This window comes from Peromyscus maniculatus, chromosome 2 (assembly GCF_049852395.1).
Source record: "Peromyscus maniculatus bairdii isolate BWxNUB_F1_BW_parent chromosome 2, HU_Pman_BW_mat_3.1, whole genome shotgun sequence".
NCBI lineage: Eukaryota > Metazoa > Chordata > Mammalia > Rodentia > Cricetidae > Peromyscus > Peromyscus maniculatus.
In genome coordinates this window covers 143,306,520-143,329,037 of record NC_134853.1, presented here as the reverse complement: position 1 = coordinate 143,329,037, position 22,518 = coordinate 143,306,520, and the positions used below count along the sequence as shown (strand labels likewise).

Genomic DNA, 22,518 nt, shown 5'->3' with positions numbered 1-22,518 from the left:
TATCCCAGAAGCCCTCACGGCGAGGTCCCCCCCACCCCCCGGTGGGCGGGGCCGCAGGCGATTGGGTTCACACGCTGGGGACCCCTGGGCTGGTGGTCCCGGGGATCCCGGCTGCTGGGGAAGTGAGGCTGGAGGACTGAAAAGTCAGGGCCAGACCTCGGATGGCTGAGGCAGGAGGATCGCTGTAAATTCGAGGCCAGCCTGGGCAATTTAGACTCGGTCTCAAAATTTGAAAAAGTTGTCTCTTGGGTAGAGCGATTGCCTAGCCGAGCCCGAAGCCCTGGATTCCATCCGCTGCACGGCCAAATAGAAATTAAAGTTAAAAGTGCGGAAAGCCTGGGGATGTAGCTTAGTTGTAAAGTGAGCTTTTGCCTCGCTTGCGCAAAGCTTTGAGGGCAATCCCCAGGGCCTCAAAAAATGACCAAAATTTTTTTGTTTTGTTTTTCTAAACAGGATTTTTATATGCAGCCCTGGCTGTCCTAGAACTCACTCACCCTGTAGACCAGGCTGATCTCAAACTCGGAGATCCGCTTGCCTCTACCTCCCAAGCGCTAGGATTAAAGGCGTGCGCCACCACGGCCCGGCTTTTAAAAAAAAAGAAAAGTCTTATGTGAGAAAGCTAATCCAACGCTGTTCGTGGCGGAATGTTGATAGTTAACAATACACAGACAAGTACTCAATAATAGGAAGTTCTTTTTTGTTTCTTGAGACAGTGTCTTTATGTAGCCTTGGCTGTCCTGGAACTCACAGAGATCCACCAGCCTCGCCTTCCAAATGCCAATCGTTGCCAAACAATCTAAGGAGTCAGGAGATAACTTCCATTTTTAGGCTCAGGAAAGATGGTTTGCCCATGTCATCACATCCCTTATCAGACCTAGCGGTAGGGCTCCAATCTCGTTTACCAAGAAGCCCGGAGTCTGCGGAGCCAGCTCAGTAGAACAAAACTTGCACGCGGCCAGCTCCACCTCCCTACGAAGCCCCGCCCCATCCATGGGGCAAGGCGAGAAGGGGTTTCCATGGTGACCGCAAACAAGACCCCACCTGGAGGGACCGCTACAGAGTTGACACCCCTGCTGCCACCATGATACCCCCCGCAGACTCTCTGCTCAAATATGACACCCCGGTGTTGGTGAGCCGGAACACTGAAAAACGGAGCCCCAAGGTATGAACAGGTCTCAGGGGATGCGAGATCCTACAAATTCCCATGGGGAAAGACACCCCAGCTTTGAGGATCTCTGGAATTTCAGGAGACAGGCATGGCTGGGACTGACAGCCAAGGGAATTGGGACAAGGACGACGGGGGTTGGGAGAGGAGTCAGACAAGCCTAGCTGTGACCCTAAAGGACAGATTTAAGATGAGAAAGAAGTCACAGGGAAATGGATGGGGCTTGTGGTAGGCAGGTCCAAGTGTAGGCCAGGTATGACTTCCCCATCTCTAGAGAGTCAGAGCAGAGGCCTGACCACTCGCTCTAGAAACACCAGTTCAAACACAGGGCCACCGCCAGATAGCCCTCTTGGTCTCTCATACTCTGTTGAGACCACAGATGAGGGAAGCCGGCTGGAAATGGGGAAGGCTGTACAAGAGTTGGAACAATCTGGGGGTCCTGTCTCACCTGTCTCTTAGGCTCGGCCCCTGAAAGTCAGCCTCCAGCAGCCTGGACCCTCGGGTCCAGTCCCACAGCCACCCAAGGCCAAGCTACCCTCGACTTCCTGCGTCCCAGATCCTGCAAAACAGGCAGAAGAAATCTTGAATGCCATCTTGCCTCCAAGGTAACAAATAAAAATAATAAAAATAAAAAAGGGGGTGGGGTGGGAGAAGCAGTTGCTGGGGAAAGGTCCAAGCTCTTGTCTCCAGAACTTGGGTGTGTGGGGCCCAAGGAAATTTACCTGTATGGGGCCAGGAAGTCCACCTGTGTGGAGCCAGGAAGTTTACCTGTTTTCTGCCATGGGTTTTTGCTTAGCTTTCTTGATTTCATGGAGTCTAGGTATGGCTGGATGCTCACAGCCAGGAAGGAAACCTCTAAATCCATCCTCATACCCTCCATGTTCTGAGCAGTCTCGTGACTTTAGATGGCAGCTACGCAGTCAGCTTTTAAATATGGGTCTCTAGTCCAGCCCTGTTTCTCCTAAACTCCATTCCCAGTATTCTGCTCCCTTGGTACATCCATCAAGATCCCCCCATAGAGAGCCTGGTGTGGTGGCATGTGCTTAATCCCAGCACTCTCCTGGACACAGGAAGGTTGCCTCAAAGTCAAGGCCAGCCTGGACCATAAAGGGAATGTCAAACGAGCTCGTGCTAAATAGCAAGGCTGTGTCTCAAAAAACCCACAAATAGGGCTGGAGAGATGGCTCAGAGGTTAAGAGCACCGACTGCCCTTCCAGAGGACCCCAGTTCAATTTGCAGCACCCACATGGTGGCTCACAACCATCTGTAATGAGATCTGGCTCCCTCTTCTTTATACATAATTAATAAATAAATCTTTAAAAAAAAAAAAAGATCTAGCGGTGCGGCGGTGGCGCACGCCTTTAATCCCAGCACTTGGGAGGCAGAGCCAGGCAGATCTCTGTGAGTTCAAGGCCAGCCTGGGCTACAAAGGTGAGTCCCAGGAAAGGCGCAAAGCTACACAGAGAAACCCTGTCTCGAAAAACCAAAAAAAAAAAAAAAACAAAAAAACCCTATGTTTAAAAAAAAAAACCCACAAAGCTAGCAAAGCTACACAGAGAAAAAACAACCCACAAATAAAGCAGGGCCCTGTGAATCTCACCTTTAATCCCAGAACTCAGGAGGCAGAGGCAGGAGGATAAACATTTAAGGCCACCCTGGGCTACATAGCCCAGTTAGAATTCTCAAAAACCTCCACCTAATGGACATTTTCCTACCCAATGCAATAAAGCTTTCTCTCAGAATAAAGGAAACACGGAGAACCTGTGATCGTCTCCAGAGATGGAGATAAGAGAGGGGTGTCATTTTTTAGTGGATTCTCTCCCACTGACATAGACATCCTCCCTCCCTTGCTATCCTGCCTGCAAGTTCATCACTGCAGGAACTGGCTGTGCCTCCACAGCACAGAATTCATTATGGGCAGCCATCGCAAACACAGCCCTTCAAGAACCTCTATACTCCCAACATACACCAGTGCTTCCTAGTGGCTTGCATGAGGTTTATGATGTTCCGTGTCTCCACCATAAGCCAGTGTGGGGAATCCCCACTGCATCTTCTGTTCAAATCAAGCAGCAGGACCATGCATCTGTCCTCAACGTGCTAGGCAGGTATGACCTGGAGCAGAGGGTTGTGGTCTCATGGACAGTGCAGATTGCCCATCTAACCAACCCTGAGGTAGGTGTCCTGTAGGGGCTGCATAGCAGCGGGTGTGACTTGGGAAAGAGAGGGAAGTGGATTCTGGTGGCGATGGCTATGCTGCCTCTCGCTCCCGCTCAGGCAGAGAGTGCCGAGGGCCCTTTGCTCACGTTGGGTGGCTTGTGTCTGTGTCATAGGGAATGGGTGGAAGACACACAGCTATGGATCCAGCAGGTGTCCAGCACACCCAGCACCAGAATGGATGTGGTGCATTTGCAGGAGCAGCTGGACCTGAAGCTTCAGCAGAGACAGGCCAGGGAGACAGGCATCTGCCCTGTGCGCAGGGAACTCTACTCTCAGTGTTTCGGTGAGTAGGCTTGGTGGGGTGAGCACTATACACTGTCTGCCTCCTTCTAGCAGAAAACCATGCCCGGGTTACCCCCAAACTACGCCCCGCATTTACAAATCATCTCTTCTTTTTCCTGATTCCCCCACAGCTGCTGAGTACATTCCCTTCCCTTCCCAGTCTCCACCTCAGCCAGCCAGCCATGTGCCAGGCATTCATCACCACTGAGGTGCCTAATCCCTCACAGATGTTTATTTGGTTTTTATGTAGATTGAGATTTATTTTGTGTGTGGGTGTGGGTGCACCCACGTGCACATGCATGTTTTTATAGGGGCACATATGTGCCATGGCATGAGTGTGGAGGTCAGAGGAAAACTTGCAAGAATTGATTCTCTCCTTCTACCTTGTGTGTTCTGGTGATTGGCTCAGGTCACCAGGCATGGTGGCAAGTGCCTTTACCCACTGAACCATCTCACTGGCCCCTTAATAGGTATTTGGAATAAGGTAAGAACTTCCATTTTAGCCAGGCATGGTGGTACATACCTTTAATACAAGCCCTTGAAAGGCAGAGGTAGGCAGATCTGTGGTTTGAGGTCAACCTGGTCTACATAGTGAATTCCAGGCCAGCCAAGGCTACATTAAAAAAAAAAGAAAAAGAAAAAGAAAGAAAAAAGACGACTTATTTTGAGTCTTTGCTTTTTTTTTCTCCAAAGATTTCCATAACGAGCCTGTGCTATTTTTATTTTATTTCTTTATTTATTTATTTTAGTCAGGGTTTCAATTTCTAGCCCTGGTGGGCCTGGATTCAAGATCTGCTGCCTCTGCCTCCTGAGTATTAGAGTTAAAGGTGTACATCACTACTCTTAGTTTTAATTTTTTTAATTGATTTTTTAATACCAAATGATCATCCCTGGAAACATATGCACACAACTAACATGGTCTGGAGTGAACAGGTTGTATTTATATATTTAAGAATACAGCAGCTGGGCAGTGGTGGCTGCAGAGGCAGAGACAGGCAGATCTCTTAGTTCTGAGTTGGAGGCCACCCTGGCCTACAGAGAAAGTTCTGGGACAGCAAGGGCTACATAGAGAAACTCTATCTTGAAAAACAAAAAACAAGAAAAAAGAAAACACACACACACACACACACACACACAACAAGAAGAAAGTCTATGAATTTAAAAGAAACTGGGGGAGGCATACATGGGAGAAGGAGAGAGAGAAAAGGGAAGAGGGAAAATGATAGAATTATTTAAAAACTCTCAAAAATAAAAATAATTTTTATTTTGTTTTTTTGAGAAAGGGTTTCTCTGTGTAGCCCTGGCTGTTCTGGAACTTGATCTGTAGATCAGGCTGAACTCAGATATCAGCCTGCCCTGCCTCCTAAGTGCTGGGATTAAAGGTATGCACCACCGACACCCGGCTAATAAAAATAATTTTTTATATAATTTATTTTTACTTAATGTGCATTGGTGTTTTGCCTGCACAGGTGTCTGTGTGAGGGTGTCAGATCCCCTGAAACTGGACTTACAGACAGCTGTGAGCTGCCATGTGGGTGCTGGGAATTGAACCCAGGCCCTGTGGAAGAGTAGCCGGTGCTCTTAACTCTCTAACCCCATAAAAATAATTTTAATACATCTTTTATTTTATTTATTTATTTGTGTGTGTGTGTGTGTGTGTGTGTGTGTGTGAGAGAGAGAGAGAGAGAGAGAGAGAGAGAGAGAGAGAGAGAGAGAGAGAGAGATGTGTATGCAGGTGCCCATGGAGGACAGAGAGGGCATTGGATGCCCTGGAGCTGGAGTTACAGGCAGTTGTGAACCACCAGACATGGGTGTTAGGAAACAAACTCTGGTCCTGTGGAAAAGTAGCAAGTGCTCTTAACCACTGAGCTAGCTCTCTAGCCCAATGTACAAATATTTTAATCACAAAATTGATATCTACCTTTATGTCTATCCATCCACACTCTGCCCCCATTCCAGAAAAACACTTCAGTCCTTTGTCATGTGTTGTTGGAATGACACAAGGATTTAAGATGTGCTCACTGAGCACTGATGTCAACTGCTGCCCTCTGCTCAGTCATCCTGGTCCTATGGGCTCTCAGCTGCAAACTCCCTCCAAACTCTCAGGCAGCTGCAGATTCAGCAAGTAGGCCTTAGCTGCCTTGTATGGGTGTGGTTTGCCCTCCAGTCTGGGTACTTAGAGAGGGAGAGAAGCAAGTTCTACATAGACCCTGCTAGTCTTAATCACAAACCAGCCTAGCCAACAGGAACGCTGTTTGTTTGTTTGTTTATGGAGTCAGGGTTTGTTCTGTGTACCCCTGGCTGTCCTGGAACTCACTCTGTAGACCAGGCTGGCCTTGAACTCAGAGATCCACCTGCCTCTACCTCCTGAGTGCTGGGATTAATGGTGTGCACTGCTGCTGCCTGGCCTAGCAGGAGTGTTTTTAAACACCACCATTTGGGAAGGCCCGTTCTTATACCCACTTTGTGCCTGAACATGGAAGTGAGGGCCCAGCTACCACCACAAACAAACCTGAGGCTCTAGTCTCTCTCTTTCCACGCTAAGCTTGCTGACAGAACGCTTCTTCCAGGAGTCAGGTCCAGAGGAGTGACTGTATGGCCAGTTCCTTGGTTCATGGAAAACGCCCTCTCATAGTGCCTTCTTATAGACCATATTTTATTTTTTGTGTGTGCTCTATGCATGTGTATGTGTGCACATACGTGTTTGTGCATGAATGTGTGTGCATGTGTTAAGACCAGAAGTCAATGTCAAATGACTTCTTCTATCATTCTCCACTTTTTTCGTTTGAGATCTTTTGAAAAACTTTGTGTGAGTGGGTGTTTTACCTCCAAGTATGTCTGTGCACATCTATGCAGTGCCCAAGGAGGCTGGAAGAGAGTATTGGATACCCTGGAACCTGAGTTACAGGTGCTTGTTAGCTGCTAAACATGGATTTTTCTGGAAAAGCAGTCAGTGATCTTAACTGCTGAATCATCCCTCCAGCCCCTCTACCTTCGTTTTTTGAGACAGGGTCTTTCACCGAACCTGGTGCTCTTTGATTTAGCAAGACTAACTGGCCAGCAAGCCCCAGTGGATTTTCTGTCTCCTCTTCCCGAGGGCTAGAATTACATGTGTGCCCCTGGGCCTGGCTCTTTTATTTGGCTGTTGGGAATCCTCCTTTTACCAGCTGTCATTTCCCCAGATCCATGCCTCTGAGAACACATCCTAAGTCCTTCCCGAGAGGAAGGGTGGCTTGCCATAGACCAAGCGCCTGTCCCCTCACCACTGCCTTTTATCTCCCTGTGTGCATACTGGAAGACGAGCTGATCCGGGAGGTCACCATCAACTGTGCAGAGAGGGGGCTGCTGCTGCTGCGGGTCCGGGACGAGATCCGCATGACCATCGCCGCCTACCAGACTCTGTATGAGAGCAGCGTGGCCTTTGGCATGAGGAAGGCACTGCAGGCCGAACAGGGGAAGTCAGACATGGAGAGGAAAGTGAGTGGGGTTCACCATGTCCCCGTGGCTCCCAGACTTTTCTGTTAGTCTTGACTTGCAGTTGTTATTGCAGCCCGAATTCTGGTCCCGAGGGTGTCCTCCACACTGATAGTGCAAGGCCTCAGTGCAAAGGTGGTCTTCTTGTCTGAGGACACTCCATGTCAATCACTGACTCCCCACTGGGTGGCAGTACACACCCTGGCATCGTCTTAGGTTGGACCTATGTGTCCTAAGTCTCCCCACCCAGGCTCTCATAACACTCATGCACGTGGGGATGTCCCAGGATGACAGCCATTCTATCTTCAGATTGCAGACCTGGAGACAGAGAAGAGAGATTTGGAGAGGCAAGTGAATGAACAGAAGGCAAAATGTGAGGCCACTGAGAAGAGGGAGAGCGAGAGGCGACAGGTGGAGGAGAAGAAACACAATGAGGAGATCCAGTTCCTGAAGCGGACCAATCAGCAGCTGAAGGTAAAGGAGCGCATTGGAGTCTTCGGGGTTTTTTTTTTGTTTTTTATTTATTTATTTATTTATTTATTTATTTATTTATTTATTTATTTATTTATTTATTTATTTATTTTTGTAGTAGTGGAGATTCAGTGTCATGAAGGACACTGGGCAAGTGTTAGACCCTAAACTCTATCTCCAGCCCTCCTTTTCACTTTTTTTTTTCTTGTTTAGTTTTGAGACAGGATCTCATGTAGCCCAGGCTAGCCTTAAACTCACATTTTCCTTCACAGCCTCTGTACTGCCAGGATTACAGGCATGTGTCACCATGCCCAACTCTCTTTTTAATTTTCTTTTAAAGAGTTGTTTGTTTTGGTTTTTTTAAGACAGGGTTTCTCTGTGTAACAGTCCTGGCTGTAAAGAGTTTTTTAAAAAGCTGGGAGGTGGTGGTGCAAGCCTTTAATCCCACCACTTGGGAGTCAGGGGCAGGCGGATCTCTTTGAGTTCAAGGCCAGCCTGGTCTACAGAGTTCCAGGACAGGCTCCAAAGCTACACAGAGAAACCCTGTCTCAAAAAAGGTGAGCGTCCCCCAGACATTACCCATCTCAGAATACTCATTATCATACAGGCTCAATCATGTGTGAGCTGCAGAGTTAACTGCTGCCACAGATCTCAAAGTGGCGCTGGGCTTGCAATCTGAAAAGACCAACAGAAGTCCTAACCCACCCACAGCCAGTAGGCTAAAGGCAACTGAGCCATTCCCTTCTTTAATGACCCTTACTGCAAATTGGAGTCTTTGTAAGATGGTATACCAAAAGCAAATGGAACTTGAGTTTATAAATGTATAACTTTCAAAGCCAATTGAAATGTATATAACTATTGAATTAAATTTATCATGCCCAACAGAATGAAAGATTAACTAACTATGGTAGCTACTTTTGCTCACCCTGGCATCTTGATGCACTGTGGCAAAAGCAGAGAAAGCTTTTGAAATAGGAGTATGTGGGAAGCCCCACTAGGTGCATGGCAGAGGAAGCCAGCTAGAGGTAGTTTTCCTCAGTCCAACTGAGGTGCTGGCAAAGAGGGCTGAGTGAGAAGGAGGCCAGGCCACTGGCTGCAAAGGCCGAGCCCCAGACAAGCATCACCCTTTCACAGGGCAACTTTTAGAAGGAATTATTAGACACCCTAGATGTGCAAAATAGAAGCTATGGGACTGATGCCCAACAGCACAGCTTTACAAGGCCTCGGAAGGTTCTGGAGCTTGCTGAGGTTTAAGCATCACTCTTCTAAATATGGCGCCTATGCGTATCTCTGAGAGTTCGAGGCCAGCCTGGTCTACAGAGCGAGATCCAGGACAGGCACCAAAACTACACAGAGAAACCCTGTCTGGGGGGGGGGGGGGCGGGGAACCCAACCAAACAACAGCAACAAAAAATGGTGCCTATAAAGCAGCTCTCTCCTACTTCCCTAACTTAAAGCCAAAAGGTCTGGCCCTTGAGATAAGGAAGGCTTTGTATGAGCCATCAGCAGAGGATGAGAGATTTTGTTTAGTTGCTCGAGTCTATTAGAAGAAAAGCTGGAGGGGCTGGAGAGATGGCTGAGCGGTTAAGAGCACCAACTTCTCTTCCAGAGGTCCTGAGTTCAGTTCCCAGCACCCACATGGTGGCTCACAACCATCTGTAATGAGATTTGGCACCCTCTTCTGTATACATAATAAATAAATAAATCTTAAAAAAAAAAAAAAAAGAAGAAAAGCTAGAGACTTCCCCAGCCAGATGTAAATGTTGACACAGCAGATTCCAAAGCCGGTTCCTTAGTTCCAACAAGAGCAAAGCTGAATACCTTAGCATCCTTCTGACATCCAAAGGCAGCCTTGAAATCCCCAGGGCGAAGGATTCTTTACCCGAAAGCTCTTTTTATTGGCTCAAAGCTGCACTACAAAGAAAGCAGTGTTTCCAGTCCCCAGGATGGACCTTAAGGGTCTGTTCACTTATCTCCGCAGTAAATCGCTGTGCTGGCCGCTAGAGGAACTCAGTAAATAAGCCCCAAGTGTCTTATGCTTTCCCTACTCACTGGTAGCATTTTCTTCTAATTGAGTGTCTAGTTGTCTCCGTTTCCCAGACCTCTGGTCCAACAGAGCTCCACCGTACTAAGCCAGGGAGCCCAATGTTTAACTTAGGGGACACACTCAGGCTTCAAGCAGGAGCGATGGGAAACCACTGTTTCAACAACTTGTATTCCATTTCCCCTTCTGTGCTTCCTATTATACACTGAACTATTATTGTATGGAAACCAGGACAGCTCTGGTTTCTGCTCATGTAACAAAAGCATGCCAAGCTTGAATTTAGCTAATCTAGAAAATGTGGAGCTGAGTCAGAAGGAGGGGGGGGGGGCTCTCAGAGTGGCAGCCTTTGGGCTATTTCTCCCAGGCAAGATGCACATATTAATGGAGTTTTGTTTTTGTTTTTCAGGCCCAACTGGAAGGCATTATCGCACCAAAGAAGTGATAATTTCCATATGGGTCTCAGCAGGCACTCCGCCCCATCGTAAAGCCCATTGTAATAAAAAGCCAGTTTCCTGAGTGAACAACCCATCCCCTCCCCTGATCACCACTCATGTAATTGTTAGAACTGTTGCCCAGTGCATGAAACACCTATGGTCTAGCAGCAGCCAGGCTCCTGGTTGGGCAACGGAAGGTGGTGTAAGTCGGTGTCCATGTGCAGCTTACAGATTGGCCTGGGGATGTGTCATCTCAACAACTCAGGAAGCAAGTGTTTCCCCAGAGAAACTCCTCTTGCACCAAGTTCAGTTCAGTTCTCCTCGTCTCTTGGGCTTCCCTGGGACATCCTTCCTCTTCATCACTTCTCTCGTGTAACCTAGCAACTTAGTTCCGAGTTTGCTTTTCGTCTCATAAGACCCTGTCCTCAGTCTGCCTGGCTCCGAGAGGAAACAGACAACCCATGCTCACTGAGAGGTATCAAAGTCCCAGTATCCTGAGAGCTGTCTGCACCCAGGTCCTCCCCATTGCACCTTCTGACTCCACACTCCCAACTCGTCATAATGAACAGCCAAGGAGGTAGCCACATCTCACACGCAGTTCTAGTCAGGTTGTGGCCTAGACAGTTTGTAGATCCAGAAGACTCAAATTACAGACAAATTTCCATTCAGGGAAGCCCAAAGTGGGAGCAGTGAACTTGGTGACACCCATCATTCAGTCAAGTGTCAGGACAGTTCTTAAGGCAGCACTAACATTTCCTCCTCCCTTTTGGTGGGACTGCCTCAAGTACACAGCACCCGTGAAGGGGTGCCAGAAAGGACTCACTCCCTGGAGGCTTTGCCCTCCAGCCCAGTCCAGGCTTACTGCAAAGCTTCTGATCCCAAGAGCTGTTCTGAGTTGACTATATCCCAACACTCTGACCTTAGAGTAGAAGTCACATCTTTGACTCGCACCCGGTATCCTGAGGAACTAGGTCTGCATTAGAGCAAGCTGCTGTGCCACCACCTTCCCGGAAGAGCCCGGCCCCTGTGGTGTGCTGGCGTTGTGGCCTGCACAGGAAAGCATCCGCACCCTCACAAGCCCAAGCGAACTCAGCGCAGTTACCGAGCACTCGCCATTCCTGCCAGCCTCACCACGAACGTCTCTGAAGCACTTGTCCCTTCCCGCCCTGGAGGCTCGGTTCCCAGCACTGCTGAGTAGAGCAAGAGAAGAACGCACGTCCGTAGGAGACACACACAGAAGGGTCCCACTCTGGAGGGATGAAGGCCAGGTCAAGTGTTGGGAACTCTGGCTGAGGATTTACTCTCACTAGCACTGGGTACAGCCCCACCTGCTAAGCTTCCCAAGTGTGTTGTGTCTTACAGATGCCAACTGGGCACGAGAAAAATGAACACAATTCCCATGGCACATTTTGTATAATTTAATAAACAACTTTCTAGATGTTACTGCTTCTGTCTGAATTTCTTGTGTTTGTGTTTCTGTCCCTCCGAGTCGTTCGTCTTCTTTTTGTTCCTGTTTCTATTTTTCACATTGTGTGTTTCATAGTAGCGCACACCAACTTTTCTGGATTGTTGCTGCCGGGCTGCTCTCCTCCGCTGCAAAACACGACAGCAAAGCAAACCGTTAGTCAGACACTGAGGTCCTGACCCAGGCGCCCACTTCCCAGCCTCTCCATGCCTGTGCAGCAAGGCAGGCAAAGCGAGGGAGGTCAGCCCCAGACTGACGGCCAGCAGCACTCACCGGGCCCAGCCCTCAGCCTCTACCCGGGAGGGAGTCTGCTTCAGCCCTGCAAAGCTGTCCTCCCCAGAGGTCAGGCACCTGCCTGCCCCATCAGCTGTCCTCTTTCCGTGTCACCTCCCTGGAGCCCCACAAACCATCCAATTCTTCTGGCCAACAGGACACAGGTTTGAAGATGGTAACCTAGAACTCCTGAAACTAAGACTCAGCAGACTCAAGGACCTTTATTTAGTGGGCCACTTCTTGACCCAAATTAAATTACATCAGGTCTGCTGTGGAATAATCCTTCAGTACACTGTGAATGTGTATTCCTCTCTGGTTAATAAAGAAGCTGATTGGCCTATAGCAAGGCAGGATAAAGTTAGGTGGGACAATCAAACTCAGGATGCTCGAATGAAGAAGGGAAGAGTCAGGAGAGACGCCAGGCAGCAGGCAGTGTAGAAAATGAGGTAAGAAGCCATGAGCCACATGGCAAAACATAGATAAAAAATATGGTGCTCGCTTCCGCAGCACATATACTAAAATTGGAACGACACAGAGAAGATTAGCATGGCCCCTGCGCAAGGATGACACACAAATTCGTGAAGCGTTCCATATTTTAAAAAAAGAAAAAGAAATATGGGTTAATTTAAGTGTAAGAGTTAGCTAGTAACAAGTCTGAGCTATTGGCCAAGCATTTATAAATACTATTAAGCCTCTGTATTGGTTATTTTTGAAACTGGTGGGCGGGAGAGAAATGTCCAACTACACAGGTCACTAAAAAGTTGGGTTTCTAGAACTCCCAGCTCTAAATTCTTATTTGTTTCAGAAAGAATGTGTCTTGAGAACTGGACTTCTAGTTGGGTGTGATAGCTGTAACTTCAGCATTTGAGAGACTTAAGATAAGGAGCCTGCCTGAGGTTGAGGGCAACCAGGGCCTGCATACCATGACCCTGCCTCAAAGGAAAGAATAATAATTAAGAAAAAGAAAAAAAAAAAAAAAAAAAAAGCCGAAGGGATGGCTCAGGGGTAAAGGTGTTTGCTACCAAGCTTGACTAAAGCTCCATTCCCAGGATCTATGTGATGGAGAACAGACAAGTTGTCCTCTGATCTCCAGGTGCTCACCATGTCATGAGGTGCCAGCACACATGCATGCATACAAAATAAATATAAAAACACACCTCAAAATGAACTTCTACTGATTTTTGTTTTGTTTTCATTTTTTCCCGTGAGAGGGTTTCACTATGCAGCTCTGGCTGTCTAAGAACTCACTATGAAAGCCAGGCTGACCTCCAACTCAGATATCCACCTGCTTCTGCTTCCCAATGCTGAGACTAAAGGCATGGTGGGCATGGTGGGGGTGTGCCACCATGCCTGGCTGGACCTCTGCTGTCTATGCCCCTGTCACATTAAAAGAAGCAGAATACTTACTTCCTTACATGTCAGCATCCTCTGAGTTTTATTTGAAGGTTCTTCTTCCATCTGTGCATTCCGCTTCCTTCCCTTTTTGGTGGGTGCTGGATACAAATGATACATAAAACACAGAGGAGATTAAAAATAGAGCATTTCAAAATCTGGAAGACTACAGTGGGTACAAGCCCTGTGTAAGGAGGCAGAGAGCAGGGTCACAGCAGGAGGCCAGGGTCACAGTGGGGTCTGACTTGCATCACTTAAAAACTATCGTTAAGTTTGTGAGACATCTGTGGTGGTCTGAATGAGAATGGCCCCCATGGGCTTATAATGTTTGAATTATTGATCCCCAATTGGTGGAACAGCTTGGGAAAGGTGACATGTGTCACAGAGGTGAACTCTGAGGTTAAAAAAATCTCCAGCCATCCTCAATGTGGTATCTGCTTCCTGTTTGTGGGATGGAATATAAATTCTCAGCTGTTGCTCCAGTAAGTGTCATGCCTGCCTGCCTGCCTGCCGCTATGGTCCCTTCCACAATGGACTCCTATCCTCTGGACCTGTAAGCCCCAATTAAGTCCTTCTTTCTATTAGTTGCTTTGGTCATGTGCTTTATCACAGCAATAGAAAAGTAAGACAGACCTCCTGCCTCAATTTGTCTGCAGACTCTTCGACTGTGAAGTTATTAATGTGCACTTTATGTTTGAGACAGGGTTTCTCTATGTTGCTGTGGCTGGCCTCGAACTCACAGAGATCTGCTTGCCTCTACTTTCCAAGTGCTGGGATTAAAGGCATACACTACCATTGCCTGGCAAAAATGAGGCTTTCTCTTTTTTTTTTGTTTTTTTTCAAGATAGGGTTTCTTTGTGTAACAGCTCTAGATACCCTGGAACTCACTTTGTAGACTAGGCTGGCCTTGAACTCACAGATATGCTGCCCGAATGTTGGGATTAAAGGCATGCACCACCACTGTCTGTAATATGCACTTTTGAAAAGCAATTTTCTCTAGCTATCAACTTTTATATTAACAAATGTGCAGATTTCAAGTGGAGAGTCCAATTTGCATGGTAAGTAGGATATGGAACCAGACACCTAGCATCTACCTCAATGGAGGAAATGATCCTAAAGGTACAAAACATGTCTAAATGGTTCAAAGAATTGACCTTACCTGCATCACTGACTTCTGCAGACTTTTTCTTTTCCTCTTCAGATTTTGCAAAAACCTTTTCACTTAAGTCCTTGGATATTCTGAAAAATAAAAGCAAAGTCACAAAGCTGCCCAGCACTCCCTTTAACTGCTCTAAGCAGGCTGCCTTGGAGAGGTGCAACACTCTTGAAGAAAAGTCAATTCCACAATGTTTGGTCATTGCTGGGTGACAGAGCCAGTGCCTAGCAGTTTGTGCAGCTCCTGGTCTAAAATACTAGATCACCAAGTTCCTTGTACTTCAAGTGGCTGAAAATGTCAAATTACAGCTTGTTTTTTCAAACAAGATTCTTCAGATTGGGACTGCAGCTAAGTGGTAGAGCCCCTGCCTGGCAGACACAGGCCCTGGCTCCCACCCTGAGTACTTTAAAACTCTAATAGCAAAGCCAGTGTTCACGGCAAGTGGGAAAGGAACAGGTACACTAATTAGGAAGAGGAAAGAAGAGAGAAGAAAGAAGAAGGAAGAAGACGAAGAGGATGATGACGAAGATGATCTCACCTGATGGCTGAGAACTTTTTAGCTTTGGCTTTATTTAGAAACTTCTGGTACTTGGCGATCTTTTCATCTAAGGCTCTAATCACAGCTTTGGTGTCTTTCTCTTTGGCGTCAGGTTCTTCCTGAGAGTCCTGGGAAGGCTCTTCCTCAGCATCCTCTCCTGGCTGTTCCTGCTCCTGGTCCTCCTCTTCTGCAGAAAGGCTTTCCAGATCTTCTTCCATGTCTGACAGCTCCACAGGAACCAGGTCATCAGCAGAAAACTGAGGCCCCACATTGATTTTGCCAAAGTTCTGGCGAACACGTGCGAGGATCTGTTGCATCTCTGAGTTTGAGTCCTGGCAACGGTCTGCTTCTGGTTCCTTTTCACTGACGGAGTCTGACTTTTCAACGACGGCTTCCGAGATCTCTTCTTCTGGGTTGTTCTGGGTTGTTTCTGTGGGAACTTCCAATGGTGAGGAAGGTGGAAGCTAGTGAGGACAAAAGAGGCATGAGAAGGAGACAAGGGAACCAGAAGAGGAGCCCATAGTCTTCCTCTCAGATCTAAGCAAAGAAGGGAAGACCCTCACACTGGAACTGCGTCGTCCATCTACTCTGAGCTAGCATAACTTAACAGGCAGCACTATAAAGGACCAAAGGGACAGAGCTGTGGTTCCAGAGAGAAGGCACCAAGCCGAGGAAACCAACTAACCAGTGAGTGTCCTCCTTGCGTATCAGGAACAGGGAGCAGAGGAGGCACATAGAAAAATCGAAGAACAAGTCCAAGGAAGTGGAAGCCAGGTTAAATGAGGACCAGGAAGTGTAAGGAGAGATGTGAGGAGGCATCTTTTCAAAGAAGAACCCCAAGCCAAATTCCAAATGAGCACTGAGTCTAGAAACACTGAGATGACTGGACTATTATAGGTATCCATACACAGACAGCATGTGCCAAGCTTTCCACAGCATTTCTCAAGTGGATCATTTTATCTCTGTGACTCTCCAAAGCCAAGAGTAGCTGGGTAAAATGCTAAACAAGTCCAGAATCCAAGAAACAGAAGAAACTGTATAAAAGCTTGCACGTTTTGAGCTGGCAAGTTGGCACAGCAGGTAAAGCACTTGCTGTCCAACCCGACGACCTAAGTTCAATGCCCAGAACCTACACGGCAAAGGCAAGAACTAGCTCCCCAAAGTAGTTCTTAGATCTCCACATGTATACCATGGTACATGTATGTACAAGCATGTGCATATTAAATTAAAGGTATGAGCCATCACATCTGTCAATTTCTAGCCTTCAGACCTTCAAGAAATTACTACTTCACCAACAGGAAAAGGAGGATGAACCAAAAAAAAAATAAAAAGGAGAAACATAGAGTAGGGGATTGTGTTTCCGAGTTAGATCTCTGCAACTATCAGTTTTAAATAACTTACATTGGTATGGATTCTTATATATTGATACAAATTCAAAGCTATTTTTGTTATACTGTATATATGTTTCTTTTTCTGTTTAAGATAATTTTATATATTAATACAAATTCAAAATTATTTTGGTTACAATGTATATAAGTTCCCACTTCTGTTTAGGACATTTCTGTATATTGATACAAATGTAGTTATTTTTGTTATACTGTATATATTTCTATTTCTGTTTAAGATAATTTTGCATATTGATACAAATTAAGGTTATTTTTGTCATACTGTATATACTTTTCTACTTCCATTTAATGTATTTTTGTAGTCACAATGTTAAGGTTATTGTCCTTATACTGTACATCTGTTTGCATTTTTGCATAAGGTATTACCTATACAGCTTGTTTATTTATATAAGGTGAAGTTTTAGTCCTTAAAGTTATATAGGTTTATAAAGAATTACAGGTTAATAGTCACCCATATTTGTCAAACTTATAAGTATGTTAGTTATGTTTTCTAGGTGTGCAGAGATATGTTCCAAATAGATAGGTAATCTTCAAATACTTCAAAGGCCTACAGAATATGGCATTTAAAATGTTTTGTTTTTGTTTGTTTTTGGTTTTTCAAGACAGGGTCTCTCTGTGTAACATTGGAGTCTGTCGTGGAACTCACAGGCTGGCCTTGAACTCACAGAGATCCACTTGCCTCTGCCTCCTAAGTGCTGGGATTAAAGGCATGCACCACCACACCTGGGTAAAATGTTTTAATAACTTAGAATGTTTTTGATGTGGACATGTTTGCTCCTGGCAGCACCAATCTTCTCCAGAAAGGATGATGGGCACCAAAGACACTCTATATGGAGTTTGTTTTCCTTTTGGCAAAACTATTGGGCAAGAAACTGACCTTGCCTTGAGTGCTGACAGGAAGTATGCTGTCCAATCTGGACAAGTAGGGCACACAAAAAAGCAACTGTCAAACTTTGCCAAGACAAGGTAGGACAGCCCTTCATTTCTTGCTTCTGAAAAAGGTCTATCAGATAGTCTAGGCCTGTAGGCCAAAGATGGATGTCTCAATGTTGCAGAGGAACCTTGGGTGACTGTCCAGGCAGCCAGCTGTTTCTGTCATTTCTTACATTTTTTGGAAGTCACTTGCTTGTACTTCCTGCTTACTCAGGTAATATTACTTTCCTTTTCAGGTCTTGGATGGGGTTGAAGACAAGATAGTTACAGTTACAATCCTCCTGAATCTTAGCTAAGAAACTGAGATTCTTCAGGGAAGGACAAATATTGGAGTAATCTCTATATTTGCCAATTACCTATGGTCTGGACATCTACAATGTGTGTCTTACTTGATAATTGTTCTTGTTATATGTAGTTTCACTTTGTTTAGGTTATTAACTTTTCTTCTGGATAATACTTGATTATGTTCTTATTATATAGTTGTATTATGTTAGAATTAGTTCCTCCTTTTTTCTTTTCTTTTTGAGACAGGGTTTCTCTGTGTAGTTTGGTGCCTGTCCTGGATCTCACTCTGTAGACCAGGCTGGCCTGGAACTCACAAACATCCAGGTGTCTCTGCCTCCTGAGTGCTGGGATTAGCTCCTTCTTAATTAGACAAAAAGTGGGAAATGTTACAGGAATCCTGTCATTTGGTCCAATAGCCAACAGTAAGGAGCGGCTTAGCCCAATAGGCAGAGTTTTTATTAGAGGGTATGTGACCTGAATACCCAAATAAAAAGCCTAGGTGGAAGCACTTGTCTTTGGAAGGTGGAGGATCTGGCACCAGGCTATGGAACAAGTGGCTGCAGCTTGGTTCAGGGTCCCTACCCCCTACTAGAATGAAGAGGCGGTAGCAGCTGGACCTGCAGCAGTGTGGCAGCTTCGTTCTGTCTTGTGAGTGTGATGCACTGATTTTGATTGTTAGTAAACTGTAAAGTGACCCTGGACTTCCTTCAATACTAAGGTACCACGTCCTAGAAGTCCTCTCTAACCTCCACTCACAAGTCCTCCTCAGACTCCTTCAACACTCATCCTGGTCCAGCTCTCACAGTACCCCCAACTCTCTGAGTACTTGGCTGTATTCAAGCATAAAAACCATGTTCTTGCCTCAGAGCTCCTAAACCCTCTGGATGCTTTTGAGGGATGTGTGTCTTCTGGTAACCCTGAGGAACACCTTTCCAACACATTTGAATAAAGCTAGCTGGCTTCAGGTAGGACTAGTCACCACAAAGACTCAGGTAACACTCATAGTTCTGCCTCCAATCTCTGGGAGAGAAGAGGGACCAGAGACTGAGCTGAATCCCCTATGGCCACTGATTCCTCTGCATAATGAGAAACTCCTCCAGGATGGTAAAGACACTGATGTGCCCACCCAGCTCAAGAACACAAGGTGCTGCCTCTTCCTACCTGGCCTTGGGCTCTTCTGACCGTTAGCCTCTGTAATGAACTAGTAATCACAGATGAAGTATTTTCCTGAGTTGTGTTATTCCTCTAGCAAATCACACCCCAGAGCCCTGAATTTGTAGTTGGCTGAGTGTAACTGTGACGCTACAGCCCCATACCAGGCTGTGGGACTCCAACATGACTTGTGGGGTCTCCACTAATTCAGAAGTTAAAATCAGAACTTCAATAGTCAGAGAACTGCAGAAGTGGAGTGGAAACACAGCACATACTTGGCACCCACTGCATACATGCACATGCACTTACATACCTTAACTCCACCCCCACCACTAGAATCTAAGCACATCAGAGAAGAGACCCTCCTGATTCTCACTGAAGCCCTCTGGTACCCTAGAAACATTTAAGTCAAGTGTTAAGGCTGAGCCTTAGGCCAAGCCACTGTCAGGGTAAGATCCATGGGCAGCAGGGAGCTTCCTGTTCATGTCTCAGTGCAGTCCCCAAGCCCAAGGCCTCCTGGCCAGATCGTCCCCACCTCTAGGGCCTCCTTCCCCGTGTGCTCTCAGCATTCAAGGACTCCTATTCACTCCCTTGTTCCTGAAGCTGGGGCTGAGGTGCATAAAGGTTTCTTCATGAATGAACTTGGCAACGCCTATGCTCCCACAGAAGACAGACATGTAAGAGCAGTAATGTTTTCTTCCAGTCCCAAGGCTGGTATCTGCACTCATTGCTCTGTCTTACTTCTGTTTTTGTTTCTAATGCTCCTCAACAAGTCCACCCAATGGCTCTCTGGAATGACACACACAGAGCAGAATGAAGATGATGCTCCACGAAGGGAGACAACCGAAAGTTACACCACAGTGAGGACATTCGAACCCACTTCCCAGGCGCTGTGTTCACCCGTTTTTACCTGGGGAGCTGTCGGGGGCTCCGCATTGGGCGGCTTGACAAAGAAAGGGATCCGACCTCTCTGCCAGTCGTTGAGAACCATCTTACCCACAGTCTGCAAGTCAGGCTCTCCGCCCTGAGAAGACAGGATAGACTCCAAGTTAAACCAAAAGAGCAAGAGTACTTCCCCACGAGGGCCATTCAGCTGTCCTGGCTGCTCACCACCAGCTGACACAGTTCCTACTGCTCTCGTGATGGCAGGTCTGTGTCCCAGTCACCAAAGACACCAGCTCACCTTCAGTAACTTCCCAGTGCGGAAAGCTAGCTTCTCAAGAAAGTCCTCAGCATTCTCCCAGGAGTCAATTTTGTATGTTTTGCTGATATATTCTGGCTTTGCTCGTTCAAGGACAGCACTAATGTGGTCTTGAGGAGCCTTAATTTTTTCAACTTGAACCTAGAGAGTAATAGAAATGCTCTGTTCAACTCTTCTGAACAGACAGGAAAACTCAGTAATCTTGATAAAGTGAAATGGATTTCAATGTCACAGGGTGAGTGGGACCTTGCTGGAGTCTGTGTCTGAGCTAGTTAGGCAGGAGCCAGGAGCACCACTGAGAGCTGACCACAGCCATGGAGCCCAGAGAGCAACTCTAATCCTACTTTACCACAAACTGACTGTGGCCTCCACAGGCAGCTTGAAGTTGGAATGCTTTGTGTTGCCCACTGGCAGGAATGGTTAAAATGTCTGCAAACTGCCAACCCAGAACACAAAAAAGAATCCAAGAATTTCAGAAGGAAGGGGAGGAATGTGCCAAGGATGTATGCTAGAAACATGATTATGGTTAAGGGGAATCATTTCGAGTTTTCAGTCATATTCAGAAACAAGTGAGGAAATGACTGGGTTCCAAGATGACTCAATCCATAAACCCACAGAGATGAATTATCACTAAGCATAAACAAGCCCTGCTTCCCTTTGGATCCCATGTGGAAACTACATACTGCTGTAGGATGACACTGACCAGATAGCCCACAGCCCCTCGACCTCCTGAGGCAGGCTGAGTGGAAAGGAGTCTGTTCTGTTCAGCATCATGTTTCTGCATCTGGCTAGACAGGCTGACCCCAGACTGCCTTCTGAATGAGGAGTGGCAAAGGCTCTCGGGGTTCCCCCCAATAGAAAACAGGATTGTTAAGAAAGACCCAATACTCACCACTCCTTTGAGCACTATGTCAGTCTCTGAGTCCTCAGAGGGGTAAACCACGCCAGGGCAGTCAATCAGGAATATACGACGCATCAAGGTAATATACTGCCAGACCTGCAGACAGAAAATTCTATGTGTTGCCAGAGTCAAATACTGGAAGCTTAACTGCACTCATCTGTGATGTTATAGTATTAAGCTAGAAAGGGAAGAAGGGAGGGCCGAAGAAAAGCAGCCTGCTGACCAACAGGGCCAGATTCTATCCTTTACCTAAGCCAAGCGAGACACATTCCCACCAAGCACAAACTCGAGCTCAATCACTAAGAGTCTAAGAAGAAGGCAGAGGCAGATTTCCATTCAGTATTGTGCAAAACCGCCAGTGAACCACTCTAAGTCTTAAAAGTGCTCAGAAGCACGGAGCTGTTAGCTGCTTTGCCACTGACTTCCAAATACCAGAATCTACCTAAAGACTAAGTTTTCTGCCGGGCAGTGGTGGCATCCTCCTTTAATCCCAGGACTTAGGAGGAAGAGCCAGGTGCATCTCTGTGAGTTCCAGGCCAGCCTGGTCTACAGAGTGAGATCCAGAACAGGCATCAAAACTACATGGAGAAACCCTGTCCCGAAAAACCAAAAATAAATAAATAGCTAAGTTTTCTTTCCTTTTTAACCCAGACATCAAATATTCTTGGGTTGATTATATCAAAGCAACAGGCTGGAGATGGGGCTGGAGGGATGACTGTGGTTTGAAGCACTGGCTGCTCCTATAGACGACCCAGGGTCAGTTCCCAGCATCCACATGGCAGTTCACAAGCATCAGTCACTCTAGTTCTAGGGGATCTGGTGCTCTCTCTGGCCTCTGTTGGTGGACATGTACACATGTAGGCCAAACACTTATACACATAAAAATAAATCAATCTTAAAAAAACTAAAAAAAAAAAAAGGTCGGAGTGGCAATTTACAGAAGACTTAAATATGAAGGACAACATCAACCGAACCACACCACAGCCACTTAGTAGCTAGCACACAAGGCACGCTCAGTCTTGAGAAGCGGACAAGGACTGGGTGCCAAGTTCACTACAGGACACTTGCCTAGCATGTGTGTGATGTCCTGGGTTTGATCCCCAGTACTGTTAGAGAAAGAAAGAGGACAGGAGCAAGGGAAGGAGCAAGGGAAGGAAGACCTCCATATCTTAAACAGTCAAGTCTGCACAGAAATCAAACGCAGAGCGGAGTCCATACGCACCTTTGTTTCTCCTGCAATGGGGGCCACATTGCAAACTTTTTTGGATCGTAATGTGTTTATCACAGAGCTCTTGCCTACATTTGGATAGCCAATGAACCCAACACTGATTTGTTTCTTGTCTGTGTGCAACTGTGGAAAGAAAAGACAAGACAAGACTATCCATCACATACATGCAGCTATAAAATCCCCTGGGTCAGACTGTGTTACCTGGCTAATGGGAAGATTGTTTACTACAGTACAGAGCACAACACAACTTGATGTGAAGCCTACACACAAGCCAGCTACACAGCCCGAGTGAGTGAGCCACACGCGCATTTACGGGTCATGAGTGAGCCATGTCCTCGGGCACCCAGATAAAGCATCCTTGCTTTCGGTTAACAGCATGGAGAGCAAAACTGGGAAGAGGTAGCTTGGGCACCTTGTCATCTCAGTGCATCACCAGCCACTGGAGAGACAAGGAAACTCACAGCTCCTCACCCCAGACATGCATGTCTGACCACAGTCCCA

The 22,518-nt window shown here is 46.6% G+C and overlaps 2 protein-coding genes and 1 non-coding gene across 3 annotated transcripts in view; 2 read left to right on the top strand and 1 right to left on the bottom strand.

Annotated features, from left to right (window-relative positions):
• Position 1: 1 nt before the first annotated feature.
• Positions 2-11,530, top strand: Dnali1 (dynein axonemal light intermediate chain 1). Its single transcript, XM_006980056.4, has 6 exons — positions 2-1,162; positions 1,625-1,770; positions 3,496-3,665; positions 6,963-7,141; positions 7,448-7,612; positions 10,060-11,530. The coding sequence occupies exons 1-6, from the start codon at positions 1,082-1,084 to the stop codon at positions 10,093-10,095; spliced, it is 777 nt and encodes a 258-aa protein (XP_006980118.1). The 5' UTR covers positions 2-1,081; the 3' UTR covers positions 10,096-11,530.
• Positions 11,495-22,518, bottom strand: part of Gnl2 (G protein nucleolar 2) — a 30,330-nt gene continuing 19,306 nt past the window's right edge. The window contains exons 9-16 of the mRNA XM_006980055.4: positions 22,012-22,140; positions 20,781-20,885; positions 19,871-20,029; positions 19,598-19,711; positions 14,912-15,375; positions 14,377-14,456; positions 13,233-13,318; positions 11,495-11,680 (exon numbers count right to left, since the gene is read on the bottom strand). Coding sequence (XP_006980117.1) covers positions 11,528-11,680; positions 13,233-13,318; positions 14,377-14,456; positions 14,912-15,375; positions 19,598-19,711; positions 19,871-20,029; positions 20,781-20,885; positions 22,012-22,140 — 1,290 coding nt within the window. The 3' untranslated portion in view covers positions 11,495-11,527. The remainder of the gene's footprint in view (positions 11,681-13,232; positions 13,319-14,376; positions 14,457-14,911; positions 15,376-19,597; positions 19,712-19,870; positions 20,030-20,780; positions 20,886-22,011; positions 22,141-22,518) is intronic.
• LOC121827673 (U6 spliceosomal RNA) lies at positions 12,317-12,423 on the top strand. The gene has a single exon (XR_006069992.1). It is a non-coding gene; the product is annotated as a U6 spliceosomal RNA (small nuclear RNA).